Source organism: Peromyscus eremicus, chromosome 17, assembly GCF_949786415.1.
Source record: "Peromyscus eremicus chromosome 17, PerEre_H2_v1, whole genome shotgun sequence".
Lineage (NCBI taxonomy): Eukaryota > Metazoa > Chordata > Mammalia > Rodentia > Cricetidae > Peromyscus > Peromyscus eremicus.
The window spans coordinates 57,507,999-57,525,342 of NC_081433.1; the positions used below are offsets into that span (position 1 = coordinate 57,507,999).

Genomic DNA, 17,344 nt, shown 5'->3' on the forward strand with positions numbered 1-17,344 from the left:
TGAAATTAAATGGATTGACACTTTACAGCACAGCTGTCAAGGGGCTATGATTCAAAAGGTGATATCTGTTGAGGCATTTGTTTTCTTGTCTTCTTTCATATAAGAATGCCTTGCAAACACAAATCAGCTCCCTGACATTGAGGTACATGGTTTTGTGAGAATTTAATAATCACCACTACACTTTAAGGTTGTGCTTATTTCCACTATTACTTTGCCTTAAAACTTCCAGCTCCCATTAAAATTTCTTAAGAGCCACAATTTGTATCCACTTGCACATCAAAATTACCTTCCATGTCTTCTAGAACTTTGACAATGTTCTTCAATATTATTGTCTTCCCAACTGTAGCCTAAAATATAGGACCAGAAAATGTATGATATATTATTGGAAATTATGTATAATTTAAGTTATTGTCTTCAGTGAACCTTAGAACTCTGCCTGATTTATTTACCTCATTCTTCCTCTTTCTCAATCAAAATTACAAAAGAGTATTAATAACAAAGAAGCAGTTGCCCCCTTATTTTAAAAAGTGAAGTAAGATTCAGTCTTACCTATAATAGTGAGGTTCCTATAGGTCTCTAGCATCACATCTTTGTAGAGATTCTTTTGGGAGGGATCCAGCAAAGCCCACTCTTCTTGAGTGAAGTCGACATGCACATCATCATAGGTCACTGCATTCTAAAATATCCCATACATGTGTATAACAGAAAGCATGATACGAACAGCATTGTAAATGCATACTTCTTTGACAATATATTCATGTAATTCGGGTGCTTCCCATACTTATTCATTCCCTAACACAAAATTTTGACTGTAATCACCAAGTCACTTTAGAAGGAAACTAATGTAAGAGTGAGAACCCTCAAGGGCTAAGTAATATCTCCCAAGGAGACACTATAGATTGGAGCCCTTATGGCCTCCCTCAAGGAAAATATTCTCACTCAGTTATAGCTCAAATGGAACTGTAGAAATTCTTTCTATTGTTAATGAACCTCTCCAATAGCATGGAGTTGGAATGTCAAGTTCTCTCTGCAATTTGACAACTAAGTTCAGATTAATTTATGGAAATTAGCAAGTGCCTTCCACCCTCTTAAAGCATGGAAAGAAAAGTTAAAACAATAAGGATGATGCCGGGCGGTGGTGGTGCATGCCTTTAATCCCAGCACTGGGGAGGCAGAGGCAGGTGGATCTTTGTGAGTTCGAGGCCAGCCTGGTCTACAGAGTGAGATCCAGGAAAAGGCGCAAAGCTACACAGAGAAACCCTGTCTTGAAAAACCAAAAAAAAAAAAAAAAAAAAAAAAACAATAAGGATGATAAGTGTACTTTGTCTTTTGGATTAAATCAAAGTCAGCTCTTTTTTTTTTTTTTTTTTTTTTTTTTTGGTTTTTCAAGACAGGGTTTCTCTGCGTAGCTTTTGGAGCCTGTCCTGGAATTCACTCTGTAGCCCAGGCTGGTCTCCAACTCACAGAGATCCACCTGCCTCTGCCTCCAGTGCTGGGATTAAAGGCATGCGCCACCATCGCACAGCTCAGTTTATTCTTTATTCATACCATGATCATACAGTGACCCCTGAATATATCCCAGACCCTTTGCTTGGTGCTAGAATTACCAGTAAGCAGGATAGTCCCCTGCCCTCTGACTGATGTAGTCCCCCCAAAAGGGAAAGCACTTTGGGGAAACACAATGCCCTCAGATGTTCTTGCTGGAACATTCAGGTGCCAGCCTATATTTGCCTGGAGTTCCCAGCAGCCAGGGGTTCTGCCATAGTTTCTAAGCTCCTCAGATGCCTTTGTGTTGAAGGCTTGGTCCTCAACCTTAGGTCCTGTCAGGAAGCCGTGAGGCCTCCAGCATGGCTAGCTCTGAGTCCCATTACATGTTGCTCCTTGGATGGCCCCCTGGTGTCTCTCTCAAAGTCAGCTCTTTATAGCATGTGTACCACTACCTTATTTACTGCTGAAGGGGCCCATACAATGGCACCCTAATAATTATAGCATCACTAGTGAATGCTATACTATCCATACTTGTGTTAATTCTAGCATGTCTTTAAATGTAACTTCTGAAGTTTATACATTCTTAGAGCAAGGCCAGCAGCCTGAACACCAGTGAAGTTGTCAAGGCCATGGCAAGGCTCACCTGTGATGATCCTAGTGCAGAAGCTTGCTGAAAGAATATTAAGAAGAACTCGTCGAATGATCAGACTGGTCATTGCTATACTTATGGGAATTGTTGCATTGGCTGCTACTGCTACAACAGCAGGACTGGCACTTCATAAAGAAATTCAAATGGCTGAGTTTGCAATCCAATAACTCAAAAGACTCAGGCAGTATTGATGTCAATGAATACATGCTATCTTGGGAAACAGAATGATGCCCTCTGCCAAATTTCAAAATTCAAGATGTAGATAAAGATCACCACAGCAGAATATGCTTGACATGTACAAAAACTATCATTTCAGGCCCATCAGCAAATAATATGAAAACAAAAAAGAGCCAGGAGTGTTAGCCCACTTTAAATCCCAGCACTTGGAAGCCAGAGTAAGGTGGATCCCCAAGTTGGAGGCAAGTATGACCTACATTCAGGACAACCAGGGCTACACTGAGAAACCTTGTCTTCAGCCAGGCAGTGGTGGCACACGCCTTTAATCCCAGGACTTAGGAGGCAGAGGCAGGAGGATTTCTGTGAGCTCGAGGTCAGCCTGGTCTACAGAAGGAGTTCCAGGACAGGCTCCAAAGTTACACAGAGAAATTCTGCCTTGAAAACAACAACAAAAAAACAAAAAACAAAAAAAAAAAGGAAACCTTGTCTTCACAAACAAACAAACAAACATATAAAAACATCAGGGCAGCAAAATGGTTTAGCACTGAATAGCAATTGCTTCTAATGTATCCTTTGTGATTTAGGGATAGAGTCTAAAATAGTGGTATAAAATAGACCCAGCCACACCACTCTTGGGCATATAGCCAAGGAATGCTCAATCATACCACAAAGATACATGCTCAATTATGTTCATAGCAGCACTATTCATAATAGTCAGAACCTGGAAACAACCCTAGATGCCCTTCAACTGAAGAATGGATTAAGAAAATGTGGTACATATACACAATGGAGTACTATTCAGCAGAGAAAAACAATGACAGCATGAAATTTGCAGGCAAATGGATAGAGCTAGAAAATACCATCCTGAGTGATGTAGCCCAAACCCAAAAGGACAAACATGGTATGTACTCACTCATAAGTGGATACTAGATATAAAGCAAGGAACAATCAGACTGCAACCCACAGAACCAAGGAGGCTACAGAGCAGGGGGGTCCGTAGGATGACTGTTGCTTATAATAAGTTTTGGTTTTACTCAATCACTGGGCAAGCCTCAGTGAAACATTTCACTATTAGGATAAGAATTTGACCAGGTGGCGGTGGCACACACCTTTAATCCCAGCACTGGGGATGCAGAGCCAGGCAGATCTCTGTGAGTTCAAGGCCAGCCTGGTCTACAGAGCAAGATGCAGGAAAGGCGCAAAGCTACACAGAGAAACCTGTCTCGAAGGAAAAAAAAAAAGAATTTGTACTGTATCAAGCTGATAATAGAAAAATAAATAAAAATGAAAGAAAAAGAACTGCTTTAGCTGTATCTTAAAATTTGTGACTTCTAGTTTTATTGTACTATGATCTGACAAAATACAAAAAATTATTTCTTAAAAAAATAAAAAATAAAAATAAATAAATAAAATGAGGGTAAAGACACGACAAAATAAGAAGGAAGTTGGCTGATCAGTTTCAACCACAACATAGGAGACACAAAGAACAGGAAATGGGTTGAAGTTATAGACACTCAAATCCCATCCCAAATGAGGAATTTCATCCAGAAAGTCTCCTCCTACAAAAGTTTCCATAAGTAATCCCAAAGAAAGTCACCACGAGGAGACAAGTGTTCAAATACATCCATCATCCCTACTGGGAGGTTTTTCAGTCAATCAACTACATTCTGACCCAGGTCAGACTTATGGTCATCTCCCCAAGCTTAAGGTCATCATTCTGACCAGACTTGTGGTCATCCCATGATGAAAATGCATTTAGTCTAACTTCAATGATTCTCATAATCTTCAACAGTCCCTACACTATTTATTCCAATGCCCAAAGTCTCTTCTGACACTCAATGCAATCTCTTGACTGTGACATCTTGTAAAATCAGAAAACAAGTTACATCTTTCCAACATACAAAATACCCATTCCCATTCCAAAATATAGGAATGGGGGCATAGTGAGGGAAGATTGGGCAAAGGCAAGACTGAAACCCATCAGGGCAAATACCAAATCCTGTACATTCGTGTGAGAAACAGAGGGCTTCAGTAACAAAGGGCTTAGTTGGCCCTATCTCTGCAATCTTTCATACATCTCTCTCTTTGGCTACTTCCACTCCCTAGATGCAGCTCTCTGTGGCAGATGTCTCATAGCTTAGGAATCTCAACATCTTGTGGTCTTCATCCTCCTATCTTCATACAATGAACTCTAACAGTCTATTCATTGGGACTCTGGCTTTGCCAAACATACATGCCTGCAACAGTGCTGAACTGAAACTACTGAATGAGAATCCATGACCTTAACTTTTTTTTTTTTGTCTTTCTTGCTTCTACAACAAGCACAACATGGGAGATCCTGCCAAGTTTGGCTTCTAAATTAGGATGGACCCTACTATACTTAGACCACAGTTGCAACAGGTTCTGTATGAAGTTGCTTCCTGGGACTAGAAATCACTTTGCCTACTCTATCCATTAACTGAAGGCTTAGCATGATGGATTGTTACCTTTAGGGTACATTGCTAGGCTTCCACTGTAGAGCAAGGGCCTTCCTGCCTCTGTTTCAGCGTGTGACTGCCATCTGAAACTACCTAGAGCTACTTTTCTCTACAATCCACAGATTATTCATTTATTTCTGCCCCACTTGCTCCTTTTTTGCACTGTAGTCCTGAATGAGTCACCATTAATAACCATCCAACAGACTCAATATTCCATCTAAGAAATCAGCCCATTATTATTTTTTAATTCTGTCTTACTCAGTTTCACATGGCATGAACAGAGTAAGAAAGATCTGAGGCCAAATTATCACAGAATGATCCCTAGTTTAATTTTTTATGGACTCTATTTCCCACTAAAACGGTGTGACCCTGAGCTCCTCTGTGTGCATTACTCTCAACATTCCCATCTCCCTGGTCCTACAAGAACAGTCAATTAAATTCTATGCACAACTTTCTATGGATTTTGCCATCTAAAGTACTGGTATCTCCACATTCCTCCAAAAGACAACATTCCAGGTTCTGCTCAACATAACCACTTTTGTTGTGCTATCTTTTTTTCTAACTTGCTTCTCTGTTTTTGTGATTAAATCCTCTAACCAAAAGTATCTCACATAATGAACAGGTTAATTTGGCTGATTCTGCCACATCATACTCCATTGTGGGAGATTAGAATAGAAAATCTAGCTAGAAGGTGAAGGGGAAAACCACTGGCAAATATTGTTTCCTGGCTTTCTCCCTGCCTTGGTCAGTGTCCCATCCTCAGCTAGCTCTCTTATCCAGCACAGGCCCACTTGCTTAGTGATATTGCTACCTCAGTGGAAGAGCTTTCCCATATCAATCATCAATCAACACAATCTCTCACAGACATAGCAACCGATCATTTTGATGGGGGCACACCCTCAAGTGAGGCTCACTCAGATCACTACAGAACCTGAAATGTTGACAACTGAACCTAATTAGGACACATAACAATAATATATGAGACAGTTTTAAAAACTCAAAATCAATATGTTAACCATATCATTATTTAAAGTAGCAAAAACCCAAACTTTGATGATTGCAACACCTGGAAAAATATATGTGCCAAGAAATGAGGAGAGAAGAGCCTACAGCATCAAGAAGAAAAAACTAAAACTGTTTCTCTATAGAAAGTCCCCAAACCAACAAAAACTCAAGGAACTCATACCATAATATAATAAATTTTCTGAATACAAAAATTGGTGAAGGTCCATCAAATATTTTCCAGAAAAATAACAATATAATTAGACTATAATTAATAAACTTACACAATATAGATGCCACCACTGATAAAAGAAGAAACAAAGACAGACCTACAAGTTTAACATGGTCTCTTAAACAAGAAATACAAGATTCTAACCAAAATCAAAATCAAAAAAATCACTGGCCAGCACTCACCCTGTGCACTCAGGAGGGCTGTCCCACCAAAACTGGAGAGATTCACATGAAGCCTTCTGATGTTTCAACATTGGAGAAAATAGTTTTGACTACTAAAAGTATCTCATTCCCTTATGATAAAACCAGGGTGTCTGTTACGGTCATTTGGGAACTATTTTGTTTCCTATCTTTGAAGACTGAATGTAAGGCTGTACCAGAATGAGGAAATGTAAACTTTTAAAAACCAAATGCAAGACAACAGATTTTTACAGAAACAATGTATGATTTGTTATATACACCTAAAGCAACTTGTTTGGCTCTAACTGTCATAAGCACTTTTGAAAACAAGTCTATCATCATCTTTATGTGTATGTTTGGATGTGAAAAAAGCATGTCTTCCATGTGTGTACAGGTGCCACACCAGAAGAGGGTGTAAGATACCCTGGATCTGGAGTAACAAGTGGTTATGAGCCTCCCAACTTGGGTGTTGGTATCTGAACTGATATCAACTCAGGTCAACCCCAAGAATAATACTTGCTAATTAACCTGCCCAGCCCATATAGTACTTTTTATCCAATAAACTGAAAGTCTTTCACAGTTTTAACAAAAACAAAAACCCAAATAAAGAAGTATGTAAACAAGCCCTACGAATCTGATGCCTCAGTATTAAGATGTTGGGTATGGGACCAAGTAGGCAGTCCATGGGCATTTACCACTCTTCATTACCAGAGACCCAATATTCAGGTTGCCACTAGCATCACAACACAATACCAGCTGAGGTTTCCCCTACCCCCTGTCCATGCATCCTATAGATCCCATAGACCATCCCTACCTGCCCTTCCCTTCCTGCCCCATCTCTGTGTTCCAGCTCCCAGCTTGGGCAGACACCCTCTGCTCAACCACAGGCCATGCCTGCCAGAAGACTAGGTAGGCTGTCTAAAGACCTACACCACTGTTTGTTACCATAGACCCAATTCTCACAGTTGCCCTCAGCACTGGAACAGAATACCAGGGGTACCTTCCTCTCACTTTGTCCACACCATCTGTGGATCCCTCAGACCATCCCCATTTGCCTCATTTCTGTGTCCCAGTACCCAACTCAGGCAGCCACCCCTTGATCAGCAATATGCCATACCTGCCAGAAGACCAGGTAGGTTGTCTGAAGATCTACCACACTGTTACCCCAGACACAATTTTCACAGTTGCCCCTAGCACAGTAATATAACATTAAAGGTAGCTTCCCTTTCCCCCTCCACACCTCCTGTGGATCCCTAAAATGCTCTTCCCCCAGCCTCCAACAGCAGCAAGCATTTCCCCATGAACACACCAGCCAAGCAGGCCAGTAAAAAAGACAACACTCAGCACAAATACCCTCTGAAAATCCAGAGAGAAAGCAAAAGTCTAGGAACAAAACTCCAACCCAACCAAGACAAACCCAGAATTCAGCACCTAGACTTATAATCAACCCAAACCTAGATGCCTAGATGTCAGCTTATGAACATAATCAATAACAGTCAGGGCATTATGTCACCAATGAGCCCTACTATCCTACCACAGCAGGTCTTGAATATTACAACATAGCTGAGGCACAAGAAAAAGACCTTAGGGTTGGGGATTTAGCTCAGTGGTAGCACTCCTAGCAAGTGCAAGGCCCTGGGTTCAGTCCTCAGCTCCAAAATTAAATTAAAAAAAAAAAAGACCTTAAAGCCAACTATATGGTGATTGAAGTGGAAATAAATGCCTTAAGGAAAACACAAGCAATTAGAGGAAATCAACAAATCCCTAAGAAAGCCAGGAAAACACAACCAACTGGAGGAAACCAGTAAATACCTTAAATAAAGCCAAGAAAACACACAATTGAAAGAAACAAATAAAAGTGTAAAAGACCTGAAAATAGAAATAGAAGCAATAAAGAAAACACAAACTGAAAGAGTCTTGGAAATGAAAAATTTAGGACTGCAAAGAGGAACTGCAGAGGCGAGCATCACCAACAGAACACAGAGATAGAAGAGAGAATCTCAAGCATTGAAGATACAAGAGAAGAAATTGATACGTCAGTCAAAGAAAACAGTAAATCTAAAAATTATCATACACAAAATGTCCAAGAAATATGGCAAACTATAAAAAGACTACCAGGGGAAGAATACAAACTCAAAGGTCCAGAAAATATTTTCAACAAAATCATAGAAGAAAATTTTCCTAACCTAAAGGAGGTACCTATCAAGGTACCAGAAGCATACAAAACACCAAATAGATTGTACCAGAAAATAAAGTCCTCTTGCCACATAATAACCAAAACACTTAACACAGAGAACAAAGAAAGATTAAAAGCTGCAAAGGGAAAAGGTCAAGTAACATACAAAGGCAGACCTATGAGAATTACACCTGACTTCTCAATGGAGACTCTAAAAGCCAGAAGGGTGTTGGATACAAGTCCTGAAGACTCTAAGAAACCACAGATCCTAGCCCAGATTACTATATCCAGAAAATTTTCATTCACCATTAATGAAGAAAATAAGATATTCCATGATAAAGTCAAATTTAAATAATATCTGTCTACAATGCAGTCCTACTGAAGGTGCTAGAAGGAAAAATCCAACCCAAGAAGGTTAACCACACACATGAAAACACAGGAAATAATCTCATATCAGCAAAATGAAAAGAAGGGAAGCACACACAAACACAAACAGTCACATACATACACACTAACAACAACACAGGAATTTAACAATCATTGTTTATTGATATCTTTCAATAGCAATGGCCTCAATTCCCAAAAAAAGATGCAGATTAACAAAATGAATGCAAAAACAGGGTCCATCTTTCTACTGTATATAAAAACACACTTCAACATCAAGGATAGACATTACCATAAGGTAAAGGGCTGGAAAAAGATATTCCAAGCAAAAGGACCCAAGAAGCATGCAAGTACAGTCATTTTAATATCTAACAAAATAGAATTCAAACAAAAATTAATCAAAAGAGATGGGAAAGGGCACTGCATGTTCATTAATGGGAAAATCAACCAAGATGACATTTCAAATCTTAACATCTATGCCACAAACACAAGGTCACCCACCACCTTTGTAAAAGAAACACTTTTGCAGCTTAAATCACACACTGACCCTCACACACTAATAGTGAGAGACTTCAATATCCACTCTCAACAATAGACAGGTCCTTCAGACAAAAAAACAGAGAAATGTTGGAGCTAACTGACATTAGAAACCAAATGAAACGAAATGATATTTACAGAACATTCCACTCAAATATAAAAAAAAATGTATATTCTTCTTAGCACCTCAAAAAACTTTCCCCAAAATTGATGACAAACTCACACACAATACAAGTCTCAACAGATAAGAAAAAAAACTGAAATAATCAATTGCATTCCTATCAGAACACCATGGATTAAAACTAGACATAAACAACAGCAGAAACAACAGAAAGCTTACAAACTCTTGGAAACTAAACAACTCTCTACTGAATGACTACAGAGTCAACAGTAATAAAGAAATTAAAGACTTTCTAGGATTCAATGGTAGTGAATACACAACATACCCAAATTTTGGGGACACAATGAAAGTGGTGCTAAGAGGAAAGTTCATATCACTAATTGCCTACATTAAAGAAAATGGTAGAAATCTCATACTAGCAACTTAACAGCACACCTGAAAGCTCTGCAACAAAAAGAAGTAATATTGATAAACATTTCATACAGGACAACTGAAGAAAGAGAGAGGATGTAATGAAGCCTTAAAGGAACAGGGAGGTCAGACTCAGTGGACTGAACCCAAAGCAGCCTTGCAGAAGCATTTTTATTGATTTTTATTGATACAAAGGGTATTTTTTAGCAAGTCAGTCTTCACAAATCAGAATCTTTGATCTAATCTAAGAGTTGTCTGAATACATTACCCAAGCAATTCTCAGCCATTATAAGACTTCTTGGTTTGCCAGAAATGTCTTGTGAATGAAGTCATGCAAAGGCTTTAAAGCTCCTACAGGAAAAACAACTCAATAAATCTTGGATAACAGTTTCTGATTATTTACAAAACATTACTGCAAGCCTAAGTGAGCCATTACTATGGAGTTTCCACCAGGTACAGTAGCTATACTAAATTTCACACTACAAAGTAAGCTTAACAGAAAGGAGTAGACAGCAAGAAACTATCCAATCGAGGGTTAAAGTCAATAAAATAGAAACAAAGAGAACACTGCAATGAATCAGTGTAACTCAGAGTTGGTTCTTTGAGAAAAATCAACAAGATAGACAAACCCTTATCCAAACTAAGAGACAGAGAGAAAATATCCAAATTAATAATATTAGAAATGAACAATGAATACAACAACAGGCACCAAGGAAATCCAAATAATCATAAGGGCATACTTAAAAACCTGTAGTCTACCAAATTGGAAAATATACAAGAAATGAATAATTTTGTGATAGGTACCATTAACTAAAGTTCAATCAAGATCAGATAAACAATTTAAACTGACCTATAGCCCCTAATGGAATAGAAGTCACATGTCTCCCAACCATAAAAGCTGAGGACCAGAAGGTTTTAGCACAGAATTCTACTAGACTTTCAAAGAAGAATTAATGAAAATAAAAGTTTATTTTCACTCTTTTTGTTTTGTTTTATTTTTTGTTTTGTTTTTTGTTTTTTTGAGACAGGGTTTCTCTGTGTAGCTTTGCACCTGTCCTGGATCTCCCTCCATAGACCAGGCTAGCCTCGAACTCACAAAGATCCGCCTGCCTCTGCCTCCCAGTGCTGGGATTAAAGGCGTGCACCACCACCGCCCGGCTTATTTTCACTCTTTTCTCAATTAAATCATACATGCCAGTAATCCTCATATTATTCCACAAACTAGAAACAGAAGGAACATTACCCAATTCATTTTATGAAGGTACAATTACCCAGATACCCAAATCAAATAAAAACTCAAAGAGTTTCCCTCATGAACATTGATGCAAAAATATTCAGTAAAATAATGGAAACAGAATACAAGAACACATCAAAAAAATCATCCACAGTGATAAGTAGGCTTCACCCCAAGGATGCAGAGATAGTTCAACATATGAAAATCAGTAAATGTTATCCACCTGCCTTCTATCAATTTATTCATAAAATTTTTCACACAAAACTGAATGTGGAACGCAATATTCAGAACTCCTAGAAACTAGACCTTCAGTTTTCCAATCTGTCTTCCCACTGCACATTAACAGTAATACTTGTGTGTGAACACTGGACAGTGCTATTACAAATATCACCAGTTCCCATGGCTAGGGCTGTAGAGCCTCCCCTACCCCAAGGGAATCCACATTTAGGGAGGCTCAGAGGCTAAGGGCCACTGTCCAGGCTACCACATGGACAAACAGAATCACAGTGTGGCTCACAATTCATTCTACTCCAAGAAGCTTGAACTTGGATAGTTCAGTCAACCTGCTTGCTATTCCTGGTGTGGAGTCAGTGGCCCCCACACTCACCATAGCATGGTTTGTGGTCTCCCTCATATTTCCCTAGAGCAGAAACGGAGAGAATCATGGAAAGAATCTGCATGCTACCTATCACTAGAGCTCCCGATTGCTAAGCCTTCTCAGAGTTCCTCAATAGCTGGGGCCACCCAGTTGGGCCTCAGGACAGTAGCAGCTCCCCCACGGGGTGAGCAGAAATCAAATGACTCTGACATCACAGGCCTTCTCAGCTCTACCCTTCCATCCCAGAAGACAGGGCCCTAGTCTGGGAAATTTGTAGTTTAGCAGAATTGTCCATTCTCCCAGAACACTTTCTATTCCTCTTCCAAGGTACAGGGTCCTTTGTGTGCACACTCCATTACACACTCAATGTCCAGTGCAGCCAACTCATTGCTTCATACCTGGGAAGTCCTACAATCAAACATAGGTCACATTCAAACAGTAACTGTTGTTAAAGCAAAAAGAGGCCATGGATTGAAAAACAATGAAAAGTCTATGGGAGGGCTTGGAGGCAGAAAAGATATGGTGGAAATGATGTAATTATAATTATACCAAAAAAATGATAAAAAGTTGAAGCCTGGTGGTGGTGGCGCATGCCTTTTTAATCTCAGCACTCGGGAGGCAAAGCCTGGTGGATCTCTGTGAGTTTGAGGCCAGCCTGGTCTACAGAGCAAGATCCATGACAGGCACCAAATCTACACAGAGAAAGCCTGTCTCCAAAAAAAAAAAAAAAAAAAAAAAAAAAAAATTACACCAAAAAAAAAATGATAAAAAGTTGAAACAGGCTTTATGGCCATGTGCTCCAGAGACTAGGGACTTATATAAAAGCACAAAAAGTATTACTCATGCCATTTCTCTTGGACTGTACATCTTAAACTGGAAAATACAGTCATGTTAGGCAGGGCCACACCATTTTACCCAGATCTTCTATTTGCTTGAACTAGAGTAACTACTGTAATTTTGTTTCACAAGAACTTCAGTTCTGTATCCAGATTTTTGATTGACTGGTCTGTGGACAAGAGAAATGGCCAGTCAGGACATTTATCAATCATCTAAAATTGATTACCTCACTACTCACTGCTAATGTCAACTACTATCACAAGAGGAAAGCTTTCACCCTTCTTGCCCATCCCTTTCTGTGCTGTGACTACACCTGCTTTACGGTTGGTCTGTGAATGCAATTCTTACACAGGTCCCACTTCAACTGTAAGTTTCCAATAAAAGCCAGAAAGGTTGGAGGACACTCATTAGCTGGTCTATTTTTCCATCTCACAGACCAGTCATAGCCCAGCTTGGAAGGAGTTATAGGACTGTCTTCCCAGCCCTGGGCAGCAGAGGCAGGATTAAATGTTCAAAGCAATTCTCAGTTACATAATGTGAGACAAGCCTGAGCTACAGGAGACATTGATTTAAACCAGTGGTTCTCAACCTTCCTAATGCTGTGACTCTTTAATACAGTTCTTCATGTTGTGATCAAGACCCAACTATAAAATTATTTTCACTGCTACTTCATAATTATAATTTTGCTACTGTTATGAATTGTAATATAAATATCTGTGTTTTCTGGTGGTCTTGGGCAACCAAGATGTGTTTGACGCCCCCAAAAGTAGCCTCGACCCCACAGGTTGAGGACCGCTGCTCTAAACTGATATATATATATATATATGAATAAAGAGAACTTTAGAAAAATAGAATGAAATTCATAATGATCGAGAAACATAGAAAAATAGAAACAAGTAGAGATTAGACCAGTAATTCATTTAAAGAAAATGAAATTGGCTGGGCGGTGGTGACCCACACCTTTAATCCCAGCACTTGGGAGGCAGAAGCAGGCAGATCTCTGTTAATTCCAGGCCAGCCTGGTCTACAAAGCGATTTCCAGGACAGCTAAGATTGTTACACAGAACGCCGGGCGGTGGTGGTGCCCGCCTTTAATCCCAGCACTCAGGAGGCAGAGCCAGGCAGATCTCTGTGAGTTTGAGGCCAGCCTGGGCTACCAAGTGAGTTCCAGGAGAGGCACAAAGCTACACAGAGAAACCCTGTCTTGAAAAACCAAAAAAAAAAAAAAAAAAAAAAAAAAGATTGTTACACAGAGAAACTCTGTCTCAAAAAAAATCTGTCTCAAAAAAATCAAAAAAGAAAAAAGAAAATGATATCAATACCTGACCCTTTTTTTTTTTTTGGTTTTTCGAGACAGGGTTTCTCTGTGTAACTTTGCACCTTTCCTGGAAATCACTCTGTAGCCCAGGCTGGCCTTGAACTCACAGAGATCTGCCTGCCTCTCAAGTGCTGGCATTAAAGGCGTGCCGCCACCACCACCCAGCCTGACTTTTAAAAATTATAAAAACTGGAAGAACATTAGACTATCCTGACTTTGAGTAGGTACTTCCCTGGTAGAGAGAATGCCATTAATAAGACATTGTATGACTTTGTCCCATATAAAATGTTAGCTGCTGAGTGCTGTAAGCTGACAAAGATTGACAGCCAATGCCTGCGTCTCAAACCTCTGAGCTGACTCAACTGTGTCAATCAGGATTGCACATACCTGCATAGGAGAGTTCCCTAACTGGAAACTGAATACTCAGTAGCTACCCTCCCTAAATTGTACACCCACCATTGCTGTCTGTGTTCATTCACATGGCAGGAATTAATTCATTGAGAGAAACTGTACAAAAAGTCACTCACAAAAAAAAAAAAAAAGTCACTCACCATGCCCCAGAAGGTCATTCTTTATGATGGAGACCCCTGCAGCTCACTGCCTTAAACTTCAGTCTGTGATCTGGCTATTGTCTAGTCTGTTTCCCCTGCAGTACACACAGTACACTGTTCCTCCTCTTCTGGTCTGAAGGGAGAAGCCATGCCCAAACAAATCTTTTTCGTGTTACTGCAATGGACAATCCACTATGTGACTCAAAGTGGTCATTTTAGAACTCTGTGGGGCTACAGACCTGTAATCCAAGGATTCAAGGTGGTTAGTCAGGAGGACAGCAAGGGCAATGCCCTGTGGGGCTACAGGAATGGTTCAAGTCCACCTCAATCAACATAGGATGCCTTGACTAAAAGCCTCTTTTCAAAAAGGCTGAAGATAGAGCTGTTCTAGAAGTAATATACCTTCATGGCACACCAGGACTTAATGTTGGTTGTGACCCTATAATGGCCCCATGAGCTGCATGCTAGAGGCCTGTTCTTTAATGGGGGGATGGGCCTTTTGGCTGGTTGTAAATTAGGGTTGTCTAGGTCGTGGGAATTGCAGTTTAAGCACTGGATAATCCTGGTGAACAAACATTTACATTTTATCATACTGATCTCTAACACGCATGGTTTGCATACTACTTATCTTTGGGGAATTTGAGAAGCAGCCCTCCCTTAGCTAAATTCTACTTTGTGTGACTTAATGTCTCCTAATTACATTGGTAAATCCTTATACCATCAATTCTATTATCATCAATTCTAGTCTTCTACATCACAGTTTGGCAGTAGAGTGCTACTCTACACAGGAGATACTGTTTACAAGGTCCACAAAATTAACTCCAGACGGATCCTAAACCTAAATGTTCAACGTTAAAAATGCAGAACTTCTGGAAGATACTAGAGAGACCAGGGCTCTCAGAGTTTGGCAGATCTGTCTTCCACAGAGACAATACGAGCACTACCGGGTCCAGCTTTACAGTGACGTCAACAACCAGGATATTTCTAAGCACAGTCCTGCTCCCAATGCTTTGCGCAAACTCAGCCTGAGTAGTGAAGTTATTCAGAGGCTGCCTACCCGGCCCAGAGAGTTGCAAGAACCATGCAAGACCACGCAAGACCGATCGCGCAGGACCGACCGGTCAGGAACACGCTGAACTCTGCATCTGCCCGCTGGCTCCCACACAGCCCCAGGAAGGACCCACCACATCAGCTCCCTCGGCTCAAGCGATCGCTCCTCCCATGCTGGGGACAGCGGCCCCTTGCTCACCAATGGCCGGCCACACCTCCCCATCTGGAGACAGCAACCCCTCACTCACCATGGTGCAGCTGCCGGACTCCCCAGAGCTCTTCCCACAGCTTCCTACAGCGGAGCGAAAGGCGTAGCACAGAGTACAACTTCCGCCTTCCTTAGCAAGCTGCACAATTTCCGACCTACTCTGCAGAGGGGCTGAGCCAACAGCCAGTTTTCCCGGAAGAACCCTCCCATCTTGCTGGCGGGTCCGTCGGAGGCCCTGATTGGCTAGTGAGGCCTGAGTGACAGCAGTGCTTCTCCTGGGGACCAGGAGAACTGAAGGGACACTGCACAGTGATTCTCAGCCCTGGCTTCTACAGGAAGCACAAACCTATCCCAGATTGGATGCAGATTTCTGCCAATTACAACAGCAAGTTTCTTGTTAATATAAACCAATAGGTTCAATTTTAAAAAGGAAGTGTACAAATTCAAGAGGAGGTTAATCAGACAATATAGCACAAGAGGAACACCATGTATCTCAAGAACATAATGAACAAAGTTCACAGTGGCCCTGGGACTGATAACCATAGACGGATGTGTGTAAAGAGTTAGGTTCTCAGGATCTGAAGCAACCCCTTCCCAAAGTCCCTGATTCCATATCATAACCAGCTCTCCCAAGCAAATTCCAGAGTTTAGAGACGGAATCCTGTTTTTGCTCTATACATTAGGGCCTTAGAGAAAGCTCCCAAGGCCTAAGCAGGCTGCCAAACTCAATGAGGCCTAGTTATTCAAATATTTTCTAAAAGTTCTGTACTTTGCATCTGACATTTAGGTGTAAGATCATTTGCAGGTAATTTTGAGGAGGTTATAAATGGCCTCTCATGTACTGGGTAGCACTCCACTACTAAGCTGTGATGTAGAAGAGAAGAATTGGTGATATTAAGGATTTACCAATGCTTGGGAGATAGTAAGGCACACAAAGTAGAATTTAGCTAAGGGAGAGCTGCCTCTAAAATACCCCAAAGATAAGTAGTATGTTAACCAGGTTTGTCAGAGACAGGATATTAGCATGTAAATGTTTGTTCATATTTTATGTATATTGTTATTAGTCTCATGTCTATAGTAAAAACAGCTAATGGGATGCTCACCCATGGAGAAGATAGAGAGACCCTCTGCATAAAGATCTCTTTATAGTAAGCTAGGGCATCATGGTTTTAAGAGGGATATCTTAGTTGTGTTGTACTGGATGCTGTAAACATCAATTTTATGATGTTTTGTTATATATTTGCTGTTTCTCGGTATTGACTACATACTCACATTAAAATCCAAAAGCATGCTTGTAGTAGTGATGCCATGTATTGTATGAATACTGTCTTGTGTTTTCTCTAAGGTTTAGTTTGACAGATTGTAACTAGGAAATATTATTTCTTACATTATCTTATATACAGTTTCTATTCAGGCTTCTTTTATTTCTTATTTTTCAGCACTACATTAAACAATTGCCTCTACCTATGATCAGCTGTGCCTGCTTACAAAAGATGACCACCCCCAGATTTGCAGACTGTTAATAGTCCATCGTAGAAGAAGGTATCCCCTCCTTATGAGTATTCAGCCTCTTTCCCAGGCAACTGTATGCAAATCAGCCCTAATGACATGTGACCTTGTGGTTTACAGAGAAGCTACAGTACATGGCCTGGTAGACTTCAGAGGACATGGGTTCTGCATATGTACCTATAAGAAAGCCATCTTTAAAAGAAGGA

At 40.4% G+C, this 17,344-nt stretch overlaps 1 protein-coding gene across 1 annotated transcript; it reads right to left on the reverse strand.

Annotated features, from left to right (window-relative positions):
- Positions 1-282: 282 nt before the first annotated feature.
- LOC131894285 (zinc finger protein 431-like) lies at positions 283-15,799 on the reverse strand. The gene is made up of 3 exons (XM_059244508.1): positions 15,670-15,799; positions 550-676; positions 283-347 (listed from the first exon to the last, which is right to left on the reverse strand). The coding sequence occupies exons 1-3, from the start codon at positions 15,670-15,672 to the stop codon at positions 283-285; spliced, it is 195 nt and encodes a 64-aa protein (XP_059100491.1). The 5' UTR covers positions 15,673-15,799.
- Positions 15,800-17,344: the final 1,545 nt, after the last annotated feature.

What these genes read in the sequence shown, in the direction of transcription:
- LOC131894285 (XM_059244508.1), bottom strand. An exon ending in TAGGAACCTCACTATTATAG is followed by an intron (nt 348 to 549) that starts GTAAGACTGAAT and finishes CCTATATTTTAG; the next exon opens with GCTACAGTTGGGAAGACAAT.